At 43.7% G+C, this 22,239-nt stretch overlaps 1 protein-coding gene across 1 annotated transcript in view; it reads left to right on the forward strand.

Annotated features, from left to right (window-relative positions):
* LOC143169279 (M1-specific T cell receptor alpha chain-like) overlaps positions 1 to 22,239 on the forward strand; it is a 342,482-nt gene that overhangs the window by 318,887 nt on the left and 1,356 nt on the right. Inside the window, 4 exon segments of the mRNA XM_076356582.1 lie at positions 5,440 to 5,515; positions 20,069 to 20,329; positions 20,783 to 20,830; positions 22,026 to 22,131. Of these exon segments, the coding sequence (XP_076212697.1) occupies positions 5,440 to 5,515; positions 20,069 to 20,329; positions 20,783 to 20,830; positions 22,026 to 22,131 (491 nt within the window).

Genomic DNA, 22,239 nt, shown 5'->3' on the forward strand with positions numbered 1-22,239 from the left:
GAATAAGCTTGTGCAGGGGAGACGTGACTTACAGGGTTTTTGTTGTGAAGGCAAACACTGTGTGACTAATTATGGCAACCAGGTCATCTTTGGAGGTGGAACTCAGCTGAGGATAAATCCCAGTAAGTTTTCAAGCCTTTTCCTGCACCACTTGGTGGAACAGTTTTGTGGTCATGAACTAGCGTAACTGAAGTGGAGGGAGACTGGTTCAATCTGTGGGGCTTTTTGCTCTGCTTTCTCTGGTAGCAGCAGGGACCTTGGTTCAACAAGGCCGTGAATTTACTCCTTCTGCTTACTCCTGCTAGCTTCTGCTCTCTGCCTTTCACATAAGCAGGCCGGCGTCCTGAACGCTCTTGCTCAGGAATAGACATTTTGTGCCGTGGCCCTCCGTACCTGTGAAAATTGGGGTGGGTTGCTGATGGCTCTGTCTAGCACAGCCCTGGGTGGTTGTCCTTTGCTCTGCTGAAGAAAAGCCAAATTAATAATGCTCTTGTTTGCACCAGAATCCTAGCTGTCATCCCTCCTGTAGATGAGATTCCCAAGAGGTTTCTTATCAAGGCTACAGTTATTCCTGGCTTCAGATGCCTGGTGTTGATGGGAAGGAGCTGCTCTCTTGGAGATGAGTTGTAAAGTAACTGGCATGAGAGCTGAAGGTTTTTGCTGAGGTGTGAAGGACTGTGTGAATACAGGGAACTACAAACTGACGCTGGGGACAGGGACGCGCCTGGTTGTGAAGCCCAGTGAGTACAACTGCTGCCCAGCTGCGGGTATTTCTTGTGCTCTGTTATCCCAGTCCTCCCTTTCCACCTCCCTGAGCACTTACCTTTATCTGATCGGAGCAGGCATCCCCTGGAAGCGAATGGGCTCTCCTGAGCTGGGCCCTTCTTTCCCAACCTACTCTCCTCTTCATCAGCAAATAGATCTAGGCTTGGTGTGGAAGAAGCGTGCACCATTTGACAGTCACTGACTGGTCATCCCACAGCAGCCTTTGAAACCCACAGACACCCAAACCCAATGAATTTCCATGGGTTCCCTGCACATAAGCACGCTTTTCAGACGCGTGGTCCCCCTGATTCTGGGCAAGCATTACCATGGGTGGGAGTTGTCACCCATGCATCTTCAAAATTAGGAAAGGCAAAGGGAAATGCTCTTCTGAAAAGTGCAAGTGAGCTGGGGAATAGACTTTCCCTTGTTCCAGGTCATGACGCTGGACTCGAGCCTGTTGTGTCAGGGAGCTTTGCTGCGGCCCGAATGCAGGCGCTTTCTGTTGGAGATCATGTGCAGGGCTGACAGAGACATTTTTGTAATGAAACGTGTCAGAGTGTGAATGTTGCAGGCAAAGTCACTTTTGGAAAGGGAACGGTGCTTTCAGTGATACCAGGTAAGCAGCAACTTGCCCTGGAAACTGAAACCTCTTCATTTTTGTCCTGCTCTTAGTTGGTTTGAGGGGAACAATTTTGGGAAGTGCAATTTTGGGACACCTGCAATTCTCCAGGTGTCCCTTGGGCTTGGTTTTCCCGCATGTCCCGTTGCCTTGTGCTCCTGTGCAGCCTGTTACAGCGTCAAAGCTTCTTTAAATGCCTGTTGCTGTTCCTCCCTGCACCCTGAGTATAGATGGATGTGTGTGTCATAGAGAACTGACACTCCAGAGAACTCTGGAGGCCTGGTCTCATCCCTACTGAAGTTGCTCCAATGGTCTTTTGGCTCTCCTGTGTCACTGCGCCCCAACAGGGTTTGTGTTGCAGTGGGAAGCAGTGCGTGAGCAGTGGTGCTGACCACAAAGGCACCTCTGGGAGTGGGACGAGGCTCCTTATGATGCCCAGTAAGTGCTTGCTGACCAAGGCAGGAGTGCCTGATGCTTTCAAAGCTCTCTGAGCTCCAGGGAACATACACCGTCAGACTGGTTTTCTCTCATCTTGGCGGAGTTTTCCCACTCTAACAGCAACCCAGGGGACAGCCTGGAGGCACTGTGGGAACAGGAGGAGGAGGTTCGAGGGGTGCCCCTTAGTTCTGGCCCCAGCCCTGGACTCAACCCACACGGGCAGACCGTCAGCCTCCGCTCTTGCCCTGGGTTCCTCCTGCCTTGTGTCACCCTTCTGCTGCCCCTCCAAGCCTAGACACGGCTGGCCAAAGGCTTGGGGAGAGGTGCTGCTTCTGAAGTGGCTTGCTGGGCTTTTTGTTATGGAAGGAAACGCTGCGTGATTACGGCACCGGCTACGGCAAGCTGACCTTTGGCTCAGGGACCAGGCTGTCCGTCCAGCCCAGCGAGTGCACAGCTTTCCTCTGTGTCCTCTGTCAAAAGTCCTTGAGTGTCCGCCGCAGCAGCTTGTAGACATACGGGTTGTATCTGGGACGCACATGAGAGGGGAAGGAGAACATAGGCACTTTGCTCTAGAGTAACTGGCATGAGAGCTGATGTTTTTTGCTGAGGTGTGAAGGACTGTGTGAATGCAGGGAACTACAGACTGACGCTGGGGACAGGGACGTGCCTGGTTGTGAAGCCCAGTGAGTACAACTGCTGCCCAGCTGCGGGTATTTCTTGTGCTCTGTTATCCCAGTCCTCCCTTTCCACCTCCCTGAGCACTTACCTTTATCTGATCGGAGCAGGCTCGTTCCTGGCTCTGACAGAGCCCTGGATGCCCAGGGCCTTTCCTGAGCTGGGCTCTACTGGGCCCTTCTTTCCCAGCCTACCTTTCTTTCACTCAGCAAGAGGATCAGGCCTTGTCTGGCAGAAGTGTGCACCAGTGGGTGGTGGTTTACTACAGCGTACAGCATTTCTGGATGCTGCCGAAAGTTTTCTGCTTATGAGGAACAAAGCCAGGGGCTCGGGCTCCCCAAGAGCAGGGATTGCCTTTCTCTCTGAGGATGTGGATGAGCTTTTGTTCTTGTTGAGGTGAAAACCACTGTGTGAACTACGACAAGCTCACATTTGGCAAAGGGACACGACTTCAGGTTTTGCCTAGTAAGTGCCACCACTTTTTGTAGTCTCCTTCCACGTGTGGCAAACCTACCGACTGCCCCACGGGCAGCGGGCTTTCCACCATCTCTCCTCCTGGGTTTGTGGCTCTTCAGCTGTGGGGTTACATGCTGCTTGATTCCCTCCAGGACAGGCTTTGTCTCAGGGCAGAAGCAACAGTCCTCCCGAATGGGGTTTGTGCCCATAGGTCCAGTGGTGCTCTTGATCCCACAGGCAGATCGGGGGGGTCTGCCCTTCAGGGTGTAGCTGACTCCTCGTGACAGTCAGCACTGTCTAGTCAGGCCGTGGATGCCCAGCTTTGCCAAGTGGTGGGGAAGGTTTTTGTTGAGAGAGGAAATGCTGTGTGACCACGGGAGCTGGTGTGTATAAACCTGTCTTTGGCTCTGGAACGAGACTCACTGTTAGGCCACGTAAGTCCAACACTGCTCCTATGCTTTCTGTTTTCTTTGAGGCCTTTCTTAGCGGGGTTGAGAGCAGTAGCGTGGCTGGGTGTTTGGTCATTTATGTATGACTATGATTTATGTGTGACTATGATGGACTATGGTTTAAGGGAATGTGCCCGCTTAGTCCAAAATGACCCTTGTTGCTCTTAGTTTGACTGGGATGGACAAAGCGGCCACACGCCTGCTTCCAAATGTCCCAGCTGCCCCGTGGAGAGGCTGTCCTGTGCCACTGCATCAGTGCAGCCCTCGCCTCAACCCACACGGGCAGACCGTCAGCCTCCGCTCTTGCCCTGGGTTCCTCCTGCCTTGTGTCACCCTTCTGCTGCCCCTCCAAGCCTAGACACGGCTGGCCAAAGGCTTGGGGAGAGGTGCTGCTTCTGAAGTGGCTTGCTGGGCTTTTTGTTATGGAAGGAAACGCTGTGTGGTTATGGCGCCGGCTCCGGCAAGCTGACCTTTGGCTCAGGGACCAGGCTGTCCGTCCAGCCCAGTGAGTGTGCAGCTTTCCTGTGTTTCGTCTGTCAAAAGTCCTTGAGTGTCCACCGGAGCACCCTGTAGATGAAGTTGTTGAGTCCGTGTCACCTTTCGGAGGGGAAGGAGAAAATAGGCGCTCTTTCAAGGTGCTCTCGTGCTTGGAAACATATCCAGGTGTTGGACTTCTGCTATTTAGAGAAACGTGCTATGGACACGGTGCTCCAGGATGCTGATAGTCTGGCAGCGAGCAGGAATAGAGGCGTGGTTTAGGACAGACGGACAGACTGACCAACTAGTGCCTAGTACCTGTGTATGGCTGTGGAAGGCCGTGGGGGATACGTAAACGGGGTTCAGTTCTGTTCCTTACCTTGAGACTTTCAGTTAACTTGGGCAAGACTCAGATCGTGCTCGGTGCCAATGTTTCCTGACAGTCATGTCAAATAGCTCTAGGTAGGTAGATTGTTTTTCTGAGCACAACCAGAGAGAGAAAAGCTGGGGATCATTTTGATGCTTGCTTTCAGCCTGGATAAGGTGTGGACAGTGAAAGAAGGAACCTAGTGTGTCTGAGCAGACAGCCAGAAGTGGGAGGACCCTCAAAAATGCCAAGCAAGTGAAATTGCCCTCCACTGACCCACTCTGCAGAAATGCAGCACGTTTCCACTTTAGAGTGAGCACCCCGCTTGCCCAGGGTGTAAGTGAAGAGGCTGCCAGTACAGCCCCACTGGCGGAGGTGTTGCCAGCTGGGTGCTAACCCTCAGGGTTTCTGTAAAGTGCCCTGCTGTTGTGACAACAGCCTCGAATTCACCTTTGGCTCAGGGACTAAAGTCACTGTCCGGCCAAGTAAGTCGGTTAATGCTTGAGTCTTGTAATCTCGCCTGACAATTTTGTCTTAAGGCTGTGCTTCAGCAACAGCACAGGACAAGCACACAGGAGAGGAAAGGTAAACTGAGCTCTCAGGGAAATCTTATGTTGTTGCTAAACTAGAAAACCGATGACAAGAGTGTGCTTTTTCTCTTTTGCACAACAAACCAAGGCCAAGCCATTTTGGCCCTTTATCCAGAAAAGGTCCCAGTGCCAGTGAATGACTGGTATTCTCCAAGCAGCCTGAGAAAGTCATCCCAGACCTGAGTTTTTATCTTTCCCTCCTCTCTGTGTTGCAGCGCCCAAGGCAAATGCCGTCTCCTGTCCCAGGGGCTCATCCCACTCCTCGCAAAAGGAGACCAGAGCGGGTGAGAAAGCAGGCTGAGCCTTGGGTTCTTGTTAGGGTGTGCAGCACTGTGTGACCAACAGCGCAGGAAAACCCCAGTTTGGGCCAGGGACGAAGCTACATGTTCTGCCAAGTACGTTTTCATCTCCTGCTTCTCCACTTCATGCTGTCTCCTCTTGCTGCATTCCCACTTTTAGCCAGCTTAAGACCAAAAAGAGAAGTCAGAGGTGCAGCTGAAAGACATGGAGGATTTGTTTTTCCCTAGCTTTGGCGTGGCTGGGCAAAGGCTTGGGGAGAGGTGCTGCTTCTGAAGTGGCTTGCTGGGCTTTTTGTTATGGAAGGAAATGCTGTGTGGTTATGGCACCGGCTACGGCAAGCTGACCTTTGGCTCAGGGACCAGGCTGTCCGTCCAGCCCAGTGAGTGTGCAGCTTTCCTGTGTTTCGTCTGTCAAAAGTCCTTGAGTGTCCACCGGAGCACCCTGTAGATGAAGTTGTTGAGTCCGTGTCACCTTTCGGAGGGGAAGGAGAAAATAGGCGCTCTTTCAAGGTGCTCTCGTTCTTGGAAACATTTCCAGGTGTTGGACTTCTGCTATTTAGAGAAACGTGCTATGGACACGGTGCTCCAGGATGCTGATAGTCTGGCAGCGAGCAGGAATAGAGGTGTGGTTTAGGACAGACGGACAGATTGACCAACTAGTGCCTAGTACCTGTGTATGGCTGTGGAAGGCTGTGGGGGATACATAAACGGGGTTCAGTTCTGTTCCTTACCTTGAGACTTTCAGTTAACTTGGGCAAGGCTGGAAATCTGGATCGATAGGAAGGTGGACTTCATCAGTTACTCTGACCTTAGACTGTGTTCATGTTGTTGTTGTTATCCCTTTTTTCCATTCCAGCACAACAAGGCTTTGGGATCATGTCTTCAAATGTCCTTGCATGACCTGTTGCACCAGGCCCAACTTTAAAGTTAATAGACTTGTTTTTCTTCTAATGAGCATCTTAAGCAGCTTCATAACTGAGGGCCCATTTGCATAGTTCAACAAGTACAGTACTGAATCTCCATAACCACCCCTATTGATGTTCTTAGCCAGCAACTTGAGGTTTTTTCAAGTTTAGCATTCATCGGATCAGAAAATCATGGAGGTTGGAAGGCACGTTTGGAGATCATCTACTCCAAACTCCTTGCTCAAAGCAGTGTCAACTGAAACAAGTTCCTCTGGACTTTGTCCAGTTGGATTTTGAACACCTCCAGGGATATCCCTTCTGAACTAAGTGATACTGTGACTCTGGTGGTGAAGGTAAATTCTCCTGGTTTTGCTGCAAAAGCCTTTAAAAAATGCCCACATTATCAATCATATCTAGGGTGAGGGGGAAAAAAGAAAATTCTGTGCAGTCTTTTTTCTGAGCTGTCTGATGCATACCTGAAACCTTAAATGGTGGGCAAGCAAGGTTGGAATTTGTGAAAAACAATCTGTATGAACACATTTTTTTTCTGAGCCGAGAAACAGTGATCGCTGGCTCCAGATTCACACTTGAGAGGAGGCAAGGCTGTTCTTTAAATGAAGTAAGACGCTAAGCAGAGTGTGCATGCATGTTTTGATTACCTTCTGGAATGAGAATTGTCCATAGAAGTTGAGCAATTGGGAAGATTTGCTGTTGTGATAGTGAAAGTGTCATTGAAAGAAGACAGAAATACAGTTGTCTTCTCCACTTATCTTGATAGTTGGACTCGTACTATAACTCAGTACCTGTTTGTGCTAGAACTGGCTAAACACTGTCTGAGCTCTTGATCTGGTGGGGAATGCTGCACCACAGGCAAAATGACAACCAAACAATGAAGAGTAATAGAGTACTTAATCATGAAAATTCTGTGTAAAAGAAGAGTTCACTCAGCTAGTGCTTGTGAAAATTGACCTGGTTTGATGAGATTAGTGGATTTTCCCTCCACGTTTTTCTTCAAAATACCAGTGTTAGTAGCCATTTGCATTTACTTAGGAAAACTGGGGACAAAATCATCTTTGTCTTGGAGAATGAGAAGGAAAAGAATGTTTTGGCTGGGAAAGCAAGACTTTTTTTTTTTTTTAATAAGCTCTGCATCATAATGTGAATTATGGGTCACTAAATAAGTTCATCTTTGGCAAAGGAACAAAATGGTCAGTAAAGCCCCATTAAGTATTCAGGCCATTGCATGGGAAAATTATGAAGGCGGGGTCTGAGGAACTGGGATTATTCCATTATTTACTGAAAGAAACTTCCTTACAAAGGGATGTTTTGAAAATGCATCTGAGTACTACTCAGGTATTCCGTGACCCAGTAGAAACTTATTTTCTTGGCTTTCTACTTGGGATTCAGTTTGCCACAGCCCTTGTTAATAGCAAGGGCTATTACAAATGCTGTAATGAAAACACTGAATGCTCTTCAGCAGCCAAGTATCAGACAATGAAGAAGGAAAGGAGGATTAGTGGGAAGAGCCTCAGGCTGGGAAACCATCTGCAATGACTAATTGTAGGCACCGTATTTTGGACATAACAACACAAGCTACTTAAAGTGTTCCCTGCTAACTAAAAAGTAGGTTCTTCCCATCTCTGATACCTGAGGCGACTGTAATCAAATCTAGTTATTCCCATGATTTTAAACACGGAAAAAGGTATTTGTCAGAGAAAGGCTAGAGCAGGTCTTTGGAAATCTGTGTGGGTATTTATAGCTTCTCTCAGAGGCAGATCCATGACTCAATGTATCCAAGCCCTCCAACACCCACTGAGGTGGTTGAATGAAGAGGCCCATTTTGTAAAGACCTGTCATACGGTGCTAGTACTGGAGGATGGGGAAAACTCACATGGGGGAGCGGAACGAAACTTCTCATTGCCCCAGGTGAGCTGCCTCTTCTTTGAGTCAAGGTGGAATCAATATAGATGGCACTGTACTCGAGCTTCAAAAATAACAGTGTAGACCTCCTATTTAACCAATGTGCACCAGAAAAGGGTCCACCCTGGGGAAAGGAAGCAAGTGAAAAGTGAAAACAAGTAACTGAAATACAAGAAGAGAGATGTGAAAAAAAATCTAATGGTCTTTAGTGAGTGGTGCCGGTTTGGATTTGTCAAGGATGGAGGTGGAAAGGGAATTGCTTCATGGCTCTTCCTTGTGGTGTTAATGAGACTGTGGTGCGAGGAGGAAGAACAATAAGCAATGGACATGGAAGTAAGACATAACGCATTGCAAGTGTGTGTGCGGAGAAACTGAAGGATTTCCGTGAGGAATGTTATTCAGGTGGATTGGGGTGGATAGGAGTGTACAAAGGTTTTTGCTATGGCAAACAACACAGTGTCTATGAATACCTACCAACTTACATTTGGACATGGAACCAGGCTCGTGGTAAAACCAAGTAAGATTTCTGAGATTTGGGACATTGAGTTGTTCAGTGGAAAAATTCAATCCACCTAAAATAAAGTAGATGTTTGCTGAGAGTAGTGAAATGCAGTTCAGAAGCAGGCTGTTGACAAAAAGTAATAACAGTGATCTCTTGGTTACTACACTATCTGCTGGATAGTGTAGAACAGATGGTCTGCGGAGCAATGATGTAAATTACACAAGCTGTGGACCTTTCCTGTGAGAGAAGACATAAAAACTGGCAATTTCTGTAGGTGCATGCAACTTATTTTCCCACTGTGAGTAGTTTCATGCTTGCAACATTGTCTAAGCAAGGTTCGAGTTTTAATAAACTTATGTTTGGAGTAGGACCTAACCTCTTTATTTCTCCAGGTATGTGAACTTTGCAAGCTAGGTAAATGCCTAACTATAGGTTAGGTACACTCAGGTTTGAAAAATATTCACAGAAAACTCTGTAGACTATTTCTTCCCTTCATTTGGAATAAAATTATGAATAAGAAAATTGATCCCTAACTATAAACAAAGGAGGATTTCCTGATAGCTGCTTGGATTTGGAGATATACAATGCAACAACACTGAAGGAAAAAAAAACAAATTAATTCTTTCCTCCTTTGAAAATTGTGAGTATATACTCACACCTAAGAAACTTTCCTGAGCATTTGACTCAGAAACCTCAAGTAAAATTTTTCACTACTTCAGTAATTCTCAAGTAAATTTTCAGCCAGAATTGTAGATTCTTCAGGAGATTTTTGACTTTCAAAAAAGAAATAATAGCTAAGAAAAGTAAAACGCTCTTAGAAGACTGCCAAAAAAATTTTCTTCCCCCATTGGAAGAGAGTGAAAGGAATTGTAAAGACTTCACCTGTGGCTTAGGTGTTATCTCTGCTTTCTCAGAAATTAAATCCCATTTTCTCTTTGGGATGGAGAGCAAACTGAATTGCGGTCTAGGTTTTGCAGGAAGAATGGGAGAGGTATCACTGGTGCTAGGATTTAGCTTGCTCATTAACTAAAGAATTAACTATGATCTCATTCTCCATTTAATTTACAAGCTCTTCAGGGACAGGGGTTTTTTATGGGTCGACTTTAAGGAAGGACGCTGGGCTTGACAGTAACCAGTGAGTGAGGTTTTGATGCACTGTGCCCCAAGCTCTGTTTTTGTGTGAATGCATTTTTCCAGTTATGTATGGCTTGGTTTACAGGGCTTCCAGCATGCTAAGCCAGTTGTTATCATGCAAAACTAGCTACTTGTGCAAACTGGGAGGATGCATTTGGACACTCCTGGCTAAATTAGCCAAGTTTGGCTCCAGCTGGTTTCTTTTTTGTGGTTTAGTTCTGGGGCTTTTTTTTGGTGGGGTTTTTGTTGTTGTTGGTTTTCCATTTACTAGCTTAGATGAAAACTTCTGTGAATGCATGGCCGGAATTCAGTTTCTGGTATTTGACATTTCTGCATTATTCTTTTCAGCCCTTCTCACAATAATCACACTATTCAGATTCTTCTGCTATCTAGGGCAACTCAGGTTCTCTGTGGCTCTGGATAATGGAAAATTGGCTATATATTGCACTTACAGAGTGCTTGCTTGTGTATGTGTAGCTGTATAAACATCACTGCTGAACCTGAGCTGCTGTGGAAGACCTAGTTCTGGAGAGGATGGAAGGGAGATTTCTGTTGTGTGCTGAACCACTGAGCAGACTTTGGGGCATGGTACAAGCTTATGTTTGGTAGTGGCACCCCCCCTTAGAGTGGAACCTAGCAAGTATTAATTAATACAACATGAAGTGCAGCCTGCAAAGGAGGGTGGACATTGCAAGAGAACAGAGCAGAAAAGTAACACGGCTGGTGAGACTCAGCAGCAGCAGTTAGAAAGATTCTAAACGCTGTCTGGAAAGTTGTATATGCACACATTGATTGACAGATGCTGCTGTTGTGTAGAGATAGAGGAAAGAATAAACAGATGACTAACTAGGTGGTGGACAATAGCTAGACTAGTGTGTGTCAGGAATGATTAAGCAGGCGGAGGAATGTGGCTGAAGGAAGTGTTTATTTCACTATATGTGCTGAGGAGGTGGCCAATAACGTTGGTTAGATTATTCCAATAAGAATCTTGCATTGTCGTGTTCTCAAGTCTTAATCCAGCATATGTGCATACCAGTGCACCATTTTGCAAAGCATAGTGTCACAGTGTAATACTGTGAGTTATGGGAAACTTACATTTGGAGCTGGAACCAAACTCATGGTTTCTCCAGGTATGTCTGAATTCTCAGATGTGATTCCTCTTGGAAGTACTTCTTTCACTTTGCAAGTTATTTTGCCTGTTTCATCACTCCACAATATATTGGGAAGAGAACTATAAATTGTCAGCTGGCATAAGAGCAAGTGATTTCCATGGCTGCATATATATTTTCCCCTCCCTATTCCTGATGATGAACTAGCCATAGCAGAAGTTTTACATGCAAAAGGATTTTTCTTGGAAAGTCAACAGGAAGTGGGCTCCTAAATCAAAAATCCTCATGTAGAGGAGAAGCAAAGGGAAATGGTGAAAGCCAGCATGGGCCAGTAAAATGCAGAGTGGTGAGACTAGTCTCATAAAGCTGTAGCAGGTAAAAAGGACTTTTCTAGTATTTGGATGCTAGTACTTTAAGATAACAAGACTCCTAATTGTATGTGGATGCAAAATGCAAGCACATATTGGGTCTTTGCTTCAGAGATCCTCAATAAAGCTGTAATGATAGGGGGTGGGTTTCTGTCCTATTGTGAAGCATTTATATAAATACCGAAAGCTCAGGAAGCAAGCTTATCCTTGAGAATGATACCAAGTTTGTAATAACAGCCAACTAGTGTTGAGTACAGTGAAATTACCTTGGCCTTCAACATCCATGTCAAGCTTGGAGCACATTAGAAGTGAAGCTCTGAAACTGTTGGAGAACAGTGTGGCAAGTCTTAAAAGCTAGGCGTGGAATAGATACCCAGACAGAGGGGAAAGAAGTCAAGAAGCTAAGTTCATTTTGAATGATTTTTGTAGTAAGATGGAAAGGTGACCCTGACCACAAAATAATTTTTTCTGAACAAAAAAAACATGAAAAAAAATTGTGCTTTGACAGTTGCTGCCACAAGTGTCTGAAAAAAAATCCCCCCAAAACCCCACACCTCTTCTCTTGTTTGAAACTCTTTGGAAAAGGGAAAGAAAGTAAGGCAGATCCTGAGACACCAGTATTTTTTTGTAAATGCATCAATTTTTCCAAATTTCTTAAGAATACTTTTAGGAGTATTTAATATCTAAATGCTTTGGGTTTACTCTTGAAAGTAATGTTTCCATTTCTTAAAATGGTAGTGATTGTTAAGAGAATTTCAAAATAATTTTATTCTGAAAGTTAAAAAACACAGCAATATAAAGAAACTATTCATTCTGAAAACCTCTGGGGAAATTCCTCATATTTCAGATGACCCTCCTGACCCTGTTCAAAAACATCTCAGAAAAATGAGAATCTCAAGTTTATACAGAGCTGTCACCAAGCTAAAGCAGCTATAAATCAAGGCTCTGCCTGAGTTCATTTACGTGTCCCCAAATTTACTATTATGGTCATGTCTGTGTGCAACTGCTCTAGATCTCGCTCTGGTCACACTGTAGAACCTAAGAGCTTCCTGAATGTATACTGAAACCTCAGTGTTTAATGGAAGAATAAGCAGTGGTCTCCCTGCCACAAAGAAATTGCATACCAATAAGTGTACTTTCTACTTAAAAGCTAAATGGCAAATTTGCTCTGGAATCACTCTTGACTAATTCAGATGGCAAATCCAAGAGAATGGGATGATGGAGTTTGTACTACACCATCGATCAGTAGGTGAGCTGTGAAGTAACAGTAAATAAACGAATTTTTGAGAGAGGAATCTGACTGGCAGACTAAATAAACAAGTAATGAGATGAAGAATAGAACTTGTGATGCAGGTGGCTTTCTGGAAGCAATGGGATAAATATGATGGAGGGGAATATTAAGAAACAGGTGTTTGGGAGTTTGAAAGGTGCAAAACACCACATGAAAAGAAAGTCAGTTGGAGGAGAAGTCCTAGATAGGTGGATCTGTCTAATCATAGAGATAAATAGGATTTCTTTGGGTGGAGTATTTCATTGTTGAAGGTTCCATTCAATACCACTCTGGATATTGTAGAGGTCTGTGCTATTGTGTGACTATGGAAGTAGTTATAAACTCACATTTGGATCTGGGACAAGACTTCTGGTTTCTCCAGGTACATTTATCCTGATTTTTTGCCTAATTTGCAAGATTGTTGTGGATACACACCAAGATCCAGGAAATGGCAGCAGTCAAAGGCATAGTAGCCTGAGGTCTCACCTTAACCAGTGGAATTTATTCCACGGCAGCTGTCCAAGCAGTCTTCCTTGAGGCAGCTACAGGCAGGCATGTGCTATCAGTGCTCTTCCATCAATTGCATTCCTCTGATAAACTAAGACAAAGCCTGGTTTTGCTCTTCTGTCAAGTAAGGTATGTGGATTTGTTCTCTCTTAAGGGTAAATCCATGCCACTTCCATTGGCCTCAAGCAAAGTCATGGATGATGTAAGCCAGATGAAAATGCACTGAAATACAAGAATGGCTATAATATTTATATTGCTGGACATGAGCCGGCAATGTGCACTCGCAGCCCAGAAAGCCAACCATATCCTGGGCTGCATCAAAAGCAGCATGGCCAGCAGGTCGAGGGAGGTGATTTTCCCCTTCCACTCCGCTCTGGTGAGACCCCACCTGGAGTACTGCATCCAGTTCTGGAGTCCTCAGTACAAGACACAGACCTGTTGGAGCGGGTCCAGAGGAGGGTCACAAAAATGATCAGGGGGATGGAACACCTCTCCTATGAGGAAAGGCTGAGAGAGTTGGGGTTGTTCAGCCTGGAGAAGGCTCTGGAGAGACCTTATTGTGGCCTTTCAATACTTAAAGGGGGCTTATAAGAAAGATGGGGACAGACTTTTTAGGAGGGCCTGCAGTGATAGGACAAAGGGTAATGGTTTTAAACTAAAAAAGTGTAGATTTACACTAGATATAAGGAAGAAATTTTTACAATGAGAGTGGTGAAACACTGGCACAGGTTGCCCAGAGAGATGGTAGATGCCCCATCCCTGGAAACATTCAAGGTCAGGTTGCACAGGGCTCTGAGCAACCTGATCTAGTTGAAGATGTCCCTGCTCATTGCAGGGGCGGTTAGACTAGATGCCCTTTAAAGGTCCCTTCCAACCCAAACCATTCTATGATTCTATGATTTAGAAAATAACCACTTATGGTGATTATCACCATTTTAGCTGGTCTTTACTTGTAGCAGAATCCCACCAAGGAACAGTATACTTTTTAACATTAGTGTTGGAATGGGAATTGGACTGCCTTTTAGCTGGTTTGTCTGATGTACAGATACTGTATTATCCACAAATATTGCAAGTGGATTCTGTTTGCGACTGGGACTTGAACCCAGATTTGCCGAGCTGTCACAGCTATAAGGCCATACTTAATGCTTACTCCTGCTACCGCATAGCTGAGTAAGTGAGAGTATATGAATCCAGAAGTAATAGAGTTAGAAGGCTCAGATTGCCTTTGCAACTGCCTGTGAAGCTCTAAGATCTAGACAGGGTCACAATGTGCCACTGAAACCTGTAAGAAGATAACTGTAACCAAGGTCAAAGGGGTTCTTGCAAAGGTTTCCTGTGTCGTGTGAATTATGGGGGTGGAGGAGGATACAAGCTGACATAAGGAAAAGGAACCTTGCTGGTGATCAAGCCAGGTGGGTAGTAAATGGTGAAACATTCAGGAGAAAACTTGGACTGAAAGGCAGTGGCCCTAACTACATGGCACAGTGAACAGGAATTTTAGGTGATGTTACAGATAGAAAAACATAGATTGTTCCTAGTATTGCCCCGAAAGGTGTAATGCACAATTGTAACCAGTGAATGAATGAACATTTTTTTATTTAGTCTCCCTGTTTCTGATACTGATAATTTTCTAGTAGATTTCTTTGGTACTTTGATGGTGACTTAAATCAACGTGTTTCATCATTGCTCCCTTAAGTTATTCCCTGCTCTGGAATATCTGTTGACCTGGTTGTCAGGATGTGTTGGGAAAACCTGTCTATATTTTTGTAGAGATTGACACCAGTGTGCCAATCAGGGATATGTGAAACTCACATTTGGAACCGGGACCCAACTTCTTGTTACCCCAAGTAAGTTTGAGCTTTCTGTTCCATATGAACACCAGGATTGGCAAATCATTCGTTCATTGGGTAGATGAACTAGGGACTTTCATGGAAGCATGTTCCAACTTCTTTTCAGCTTCCCTTGAGAAAAAACAGTTGGAATAGAGATGCTGTCTTGGAATCCAAGGAGTGCTTGACTATGGTGTGGCAGTGACCCACTGCAGGAAAGAACAGCTAAAGAAGATGGTAATGTTCACACAGGTTTAATAGTCACGGCATGGTGCAGTCACACATAGAATGCTGCAAGCAGTTCGCACATGGCTGAATGCTACATAAAAAGTTTAGCACTTTTATAGAGTTTCTGGCTATTAAAGTTTTCAGATTTGATTTTTGCATCTTTAAAATAATATCTGGAGGTTATTCTGACTAATGGCTTAGAGATTGGATTTTCTAACTCTTAGTCTAAGAGAGTATGTCATGATTTTTTCGTTTTAAAACCCAAAAGTAAAGTCCCCTTCCATATTTGTAAAAACTGATGTTACAGTGTGAGCAGTCAGGAACTAGAAAAACTATTTGGAAGGGGTACCAAACTTCTTGTGATGCATGGTAACTCTCTTTCCTTTCCTCAGTTATATTTTAAAATGCTTTAGAAACCTGAAAAGATGGAATGAAATTTCAAATATCTTTGTGTGTCATCCTCTGATAGACAGCTTTCCCACATATTTTGGATGAGGAGCCATTGGAATATGCAGCTGGTAGGCAGGAATTTATTGCAAAGGCTTCTCTTTGAGTGGGAAACTGAAAGATACAGTAAAGTTGTGTTTGGAAGAGGGACTAGATTTAAAGTCAACCCAGGTGAGCAAGATTTGGAGAAGGACAGGCTATGAAGGTATGAAGGCGGGAGCAGTGTCCACTGGTTAGTGTTTCTGAGTAGGTCTACCTTTATGGAGAATGAAGATAAACTCTAGATGGAGAGTGGAGGGAGGAGTGAAGGCTGAAAGAAAATGAACCCAGGATTATTTCTCAACAGGGTGCTTGTGAAGATGGAGCAGGGAGACTGGGAGTAGTGGGAAATGAGGCAGCATCATCAATGTCTTAGGTTAATGATATTGGCATATCATTAACATTAACTTCTGAGTCCTGTCAAACAGTAATAGTGTTTTGCCTTAGATTGAGGGAAAAAAAGTTCAGAGATACCTCTGGGTTCATGTTTAAGTCTTCGTTTCACACTGCATTGTGAAGAAATTTCCCAGGTGACTTAGGCTACAGTATTGGCAATTATTCAGACTGGGGTGCGTGGGATACTGGAGCTAGGAGAGTAATTTTTGGAAATGGCACAAGGCTATGATCCCAAATAAGTTATCTAATTAAATGTACCCATTACATAGACTGATCAGGAAAGGATATCATTTTGGTGTGAAATAGACATCTACATCTGAGGCAATTCCACAAGTGTAAGAACAAAAGTTCTTCTGACTTTTTGATATCAATGTAAAAATGATCTTCCACCTGTTTTTAGAAAGGGGTTTTAGGTTGATTCTTTTGAATGTTTTTTTTTTTCTTACTCATTAAACAAATGCGATTTTTTTGGCTGGCGCTACATAAATAGTTAATCTCTAATTCAGAAAGTTTCCTTTTTTGAGTTGAAATGATGTGAATTGAGGGTTGGATTAGATGACCTTAAAGGTCCCTTCAAACCCAAACCATTCTATGATTCTATGATTTTTTTTCTAGAAACTAAATCTCTAGCACATAAAATTGAAAACTTGTTCTGGCAATTAAAACCCACTCTGATTTTGGAAGAAAAAGCATGCAAATGTATTTTGTGAAAATGACAGATGTTCTCAGGAGGTTCATGAGCAGCCACTTCAAGTCTTTCTGTTTCCAGACAATTGTTACACAGATGCGTTAAGCCATCTCATTCACCTGTGAGCTTTAAAGAGTGAATTAGATAAGCAGAATTGCTCCTTCTGACCCCCAAAAATCTTTCCTTAACATTGTTGAAAGGAGCAGCAGAGGAGATCATAGTACATCTCTCCCGCAGTTTAGGTGATGCATGAATAAATCTATACATGAACACAAATAGGGTATTGCTTCCCAATATGAAATTTAAGAAAACTTCATCTCAACTTTTCCTTAATGTGAACACATGCTGTAAGCCCAGGATTTATCCTGTTTTGGTACTAGAGAACTATTTAGTCCACTGAACACTTGATTTCTCCTCACATACTGGGTATCTTACTCTATTAATTCAGCTTCAGTTTTGGTTCAGATAGAAATCTTCCCCTTTAAAGGTTTGCGAGAAAGATCTTGGATGGTTTTGGTAGTTTGACTTCCCCAATTGTAATTACAGAGGCAATGACAAACATATTTTTGGGATGGAGACCAGAATTATGGCTGAACCCTGTAAGTGAAGCAGTATATTCACATTTGCAAATACTGAATCTGTGTACAGTCTTTGTACTTTGGATGACTTGGCTGATGCCAGACTAGGACCTGGCTTCTTTTATCTGAATGACTCCAGACACGAGCACTGGAAGTCTAGAGAAGAGTTCAGGTGCTAAATGTGGACATCTAGTCTTGCTGTAGACATCCTAGCATCTATGCAGGGCTGGCAGATTTCACAAAGGACCTCTGGTAGACCTTTTGGAACCTTCATTGGAGGACAGCCAGAAAACATCACTAAAGTGCTTGTTAAGTCACTGGAGTTGCTCCTCTGGGGTCACGATTAGCCTGTATGAGTTTGTGAGGGGGTATATATTTCCTCTGAGTTGGACAAGAGCTCCAGGTTGAGGAATGGTAAGAGGATCAAAGACCTCTATCACACCAATTCCAACCTGATCAGAGATTCAGAGTTTGCTTTGGAGGGAATGGAGAATGAGATAAATCTGTATAATACAATCTGTGTGTTAAACCAGTTCAGGATTTCTATTGTAGCTTGTTTGGAAAAAAAGGCATGGGTCTCAGTCTGATGTTGGAACAGGCTTCTGCTGCTCTCTCCCTGAAATCAGCCTCTGGAGTTGGTTTTCTCTGAAGACGGGTCAGGAATAGCATTCCAACAGCTCCTGTTCTTCCACTTGGAAGATATCCTTCAGTAAAGATGAAATTAGGCAGCGTGGACAGCTCAGAGTATCATGATTTACTTCTCAGTCTTTCCTGCAAATACAGGTCATAAATATCAATACAGCATCTCCAACACATCCACCAACTCATTAAGACAGAATAACAGGAAACAGGTCACAGTGCTGTGGTTATAATAGCTGATATTTACCAAGACTGCTATCTGCAAACTTTCATAACAGTGTGCAAATATGCAAAGGAACTTATCAGAAAAAGCCAGCAGCCACTCTGAGCAAGAATGAGAAATGAGTATTTTGCAAAACAGGTGCTGCTGAAGCTGCCTGCAAAAAACAGACTTTATTTTTTTATCTGCTCAAGATAAAAGCATTGCACAGATTGAAAGGGAGAAAAACACCCTAATTTGGAGAGAGGTGGCTATGTAGCTCTTCAGAAAGCATAGTACTCATTATGAGAGAGAAGCAGAACAGCTTGATCAATTCCTCCTCTTCTCTTTCGTATCCATGTACTCCATGACAATGATGTACTCTGGTTCATCTGTATTTTATACAGGAATCTACCACCAAGCTTTTTATCTCCTCCTGTCTTCCTCTCCCTAACAAACGGTCACTGAAATCTATTTCCAAAACAATAACGGGAATATGGGAGGTAGGGAGTGGGGTTGAGCAAGTCAGAACATACATTAGACCGTGTTCTGTGTAGTTGGGAAAGAGACAGTCTCATCAGGTTTTTCAAAGCCAGGGAAAAGCTGGGATAGATGAACTGCAATTCAGGAGAAGGGCCAGAGAATGAATCATTAGGCTTTGTGGATTAGTTTTTTTCTGAGATCATACTAATAAAGAAGTATGGCTATTTCTCTAAGGTGCTGACAACTGGCAATTGAACAGATGAAAAGCATTTATCCCAGTGATAGAACTAGGGTCTGCACTTGCATAAGATTTTGAGACAGTTTCTAAAAGCCAAGTTTTAGTCCAAACTTCCCCCATGGGAAGAAATTAAAACTTCTTCATCTAGGAGCTAGGCTGTCTTTAGTATTTCTACAATATTTATCAGTGTGGTGTGTGAACAGGGATGAAGCAAATATTAATCTAAACTCTCAACCCTACACGATAACACTTTGTCAGTTTAGAAATGTGAACTGAAGCTCTGTTTCAAACCTGTGATTGTGAAGTCCAATGGAAAATGCAGCCAGAGGGTTGCTGAGAGCCCCAAAGCTGCATCTTGGCTACAGTATGTCTTTAATGATATTTCATCTGTTCATCGTTAGAGTACTGCAATGCCCATAACATTTTACTGTTACGCATGAACAAAGATTTAGGAAAGCACCTTCTCAAAGAATCAGACTTCAAGAGCTGGACAAGATGAAATGTATGCTTAGAGTACAAGTTTACAAAGCTAAATGTGTAAAAAAGAGTTTAACCACAGGTAGTGTTTTGATATGTGTGGAAAATCCTAGTCTAACTGACTTGCTAGCAGGATTTGAAGCAAGAAAACAGAAATAAACCCCAGGTGTCATATCTGCAGCCTTTAGTTCCCCAAACCCCTCTTCTGCAGGGTAAAATTTAGTAAAAAAATCTTGCATTGCACTGTCAGGTGGTGGAACATAATGAAACGTTTGTTTCATCTTTTTTTCCCTAAATGCAACCATGTGTTCCTACTTTGCAGTGGCTTTCCTAGCTTTCTTTTTGTAGGAACACAATTAGCTAAACTGGCGGTAAATGTTAAGACTACCCTTAAGACTTGGTAGTTTATCCACTGTCCCTCAGGACAGGTGGAGGAAGTGGGATTCTGAATGTCAGTGGTGGATTTGACCACACATTTGCAGAAAAGGCAGAATGCCCCTGAGCTGCTCAGTTCTCTCCAGACACATTACATCTCGTAGCAGTGAAGCAAGAAGAGAGTGCCCTCTCCGCCTGTTACACACATTCCTGAATGCATCCAGGCCAAGATCCAAAAGGAAGCCCAGGCTGCAGAGTAGAGTTGCATGAGTTGTTACAGAGAGGAATGACTAGGTTAGATATGGACATCTAGGGTGTGGATGCCCACATGAATATCATTTGAGATGCTCTAGGGATCCTGCCTCTGTGTCTCCCATGCAACGTAAGTCAATATAAGTCAACATAAGTCTCATGTAGCTCCTGCATCATCTGCTGTGGATGCCTTGGTTCTCTAAAGGTGTCCTAGCACAAGATCCCTATGATCAGGCAACTTCCCACTGGAATAATGGAAAAACCGCTATTCCTAAGTGCCTGTATGTTAAGATTGAAGGAACTATGACTGTGTACTCTCATCTAATGTCTCTTCTCTTCTCCATTTTCAGATGTTACTCCATCTCCTTCAGTTTACAGGCTGATCTCTAAGGATGATGAGGATTTGGAAATATGCCTTATCACAGATTACTCCCCTGAAAACCTTACTCTTAACTCAGCTGAGCACACAAATGCTGTTGTGGAGGTGGCAACATCCGAGAACAAACAGGAAGTGAGCTACCTGTCAACCTACTGGGCCAAGAAGGATGAAATGAAGTGTGGTGCAATACACGAGGGCTTTGGAGAACTGGAGGGCGAGGATCCGGAAAGTGGTAATAGCACTGTTGGATGTGTGTACAGGGCTAGAGGTACTCTGGACTCTGTGCTATTAGTATAAGCAACTTGTTCACATCTCCCAACCCTGCAAGCAAGGCTGAATTATGCTCCCATACTCCAGAGGACTGTTGCCTTGCTGCCTCTGTTTTCTTTTGCCTTCCTCCTTGGTGGAACCAAGATTAAGGGTCAGTAGACTGGTACAGTCACAGCAGAGAGATCTTAAAATTACACTATGGGGGATATAAAGCTTAAAATTCCTTTGTCCGATGGGACACTAAAGTTTAATTAGATTATATTTTATGCTTGCCCTGAAAATAGCAGAAATGAGTATTTATGGGAGGGTTTACTGGCCAGAAACTCTAATCCAGCCCTTCTAAGTAGAGGTATCTTTAAGAACTTCTGAGAAGTACATTTCTGTTACTAACTAAATTTATTGTTACTATCTGCAGGTGCCAGCACTGTCTGTGTTACAGGGTTGTCTCTACACTTCAGGACAGGTATGTACACAGCATGTTAGGAGTAAAGCTTGGCCTGATTAAACAAAATGCCTTCCCAAGCTTTTGCTAACGTTCCCTCTTTGCAGAATTCCTGTTGGAGCAAAAAGCTCAGACTGGAAATTTCCAAAAGGGCCCCACAAGCTTTAAATATCAAGGCTGGAAGTCATTGGGTTAATGTAGTCCTCCAGATCTGAGCTGGTAATTTTATGTGACCAGTGTAGCCAATGCCTACATGCTATTGCTAGGACTAGCCAAACAACTACTCCCCATCACATAATGATTTAAGGTACTGATATGAGTCAGCCTTACTGGATGTCTGTCTGCATTTCAGACTTCAAAAGAGTTGTTTTTATTTTTGGGTACACAAACACCTAATGTCTCAAAAGATAAGCAGGTAGTTTCTGCAGTGTGTGCTCAGAAGCAGGGTTGCACTAAAGATACGGTGCATCTGAGCAAGCTTTGCTTCAGCTCATGGCTGTGGGAATATACTAGCCAGTGCTGGAGCGCAAACAACTGCTGTTCCTGCTAGTTCAAAGGAGCTGAGCCTGCCTCTGCACTTGCCCTGTTTGCAGAATAGCTGTACTTTTGCAAATGTGCAGCCTTGCTGAAAAGAAACCAGTTAGCCAGATGTTTCCAAAACACCACTTCAGAAAAATACTCATCAGTAAACTTGGCTGATTTGATCAGTCATTTCAGAGAGGGGTTTTCAAAGATAAACATAAAATGACTTTCTGATGACAGCTCCCTTCTTCCCCAATATAGATCAGTATTTTCAAATGAAAATGGCTTTGTAACTTAAGATTAATAGAAAATCCAAATAGACTTTGTCTTCTTTGACTAAAATTTAACTTGTTTTTCCCCCTGCCCATCTTAAAAAATTTTAGGGAGAGGAAGGAGGGACACCTCCAGCATCCTGGGTTCATAATACACTGTATTTAAAAACAGCTAGATGGTTGGCAGACTTGCATATTGGATAATTAAGTGGTTATTGAATGAAAACCTGGCCCTTGAAACACCAACTGGAAGAAATGAAAGTCTCTCAGTGAGACAGTCCTGCTCACTATCTCATTAGCTATCCTACTAGCTGACTCATCACACAAAGTGGAACAGCTTCATTAAGAAGTGCTTTTAAGTCTGTCTGGAAGCGAGGATGTCTCAGTGCTCTTGTGACTTTCATTCTCTGTTACTTTTACAGATGAAAACCTGAACATGCTGTCTTTATCACAGCTGGGCCTGAAAATAATTTTAATGAAAGGAATAATTTTTAATGTGCTGATGACGATGCTTATGTGGAAAAAAAAGTGAGTATGCATGGGGGGTGGTAAGGCCTCTGACAGAAAACACCTGGATCAGTTCATTAGCTATGAATGTTCATTCTCTCTGTAATAACTGTTTATGCAGTATATCCA

The sequence above is a fragment of the Aptenodytes patagonicus genome, chromosome 20, assembly GCF_965638725.1.
Source record: "Aptenodytes patagonicus chromosome 20, bAptPat1.pri.cur, whole genome shotgun sequence".
NCBI classification, from domain to species: Eukaryota; Metazoa; Chordata; class Aves; order Sphenisciformes; family Spheniscidae; genus Aptenodytes; species Aptenodytes patagonicus.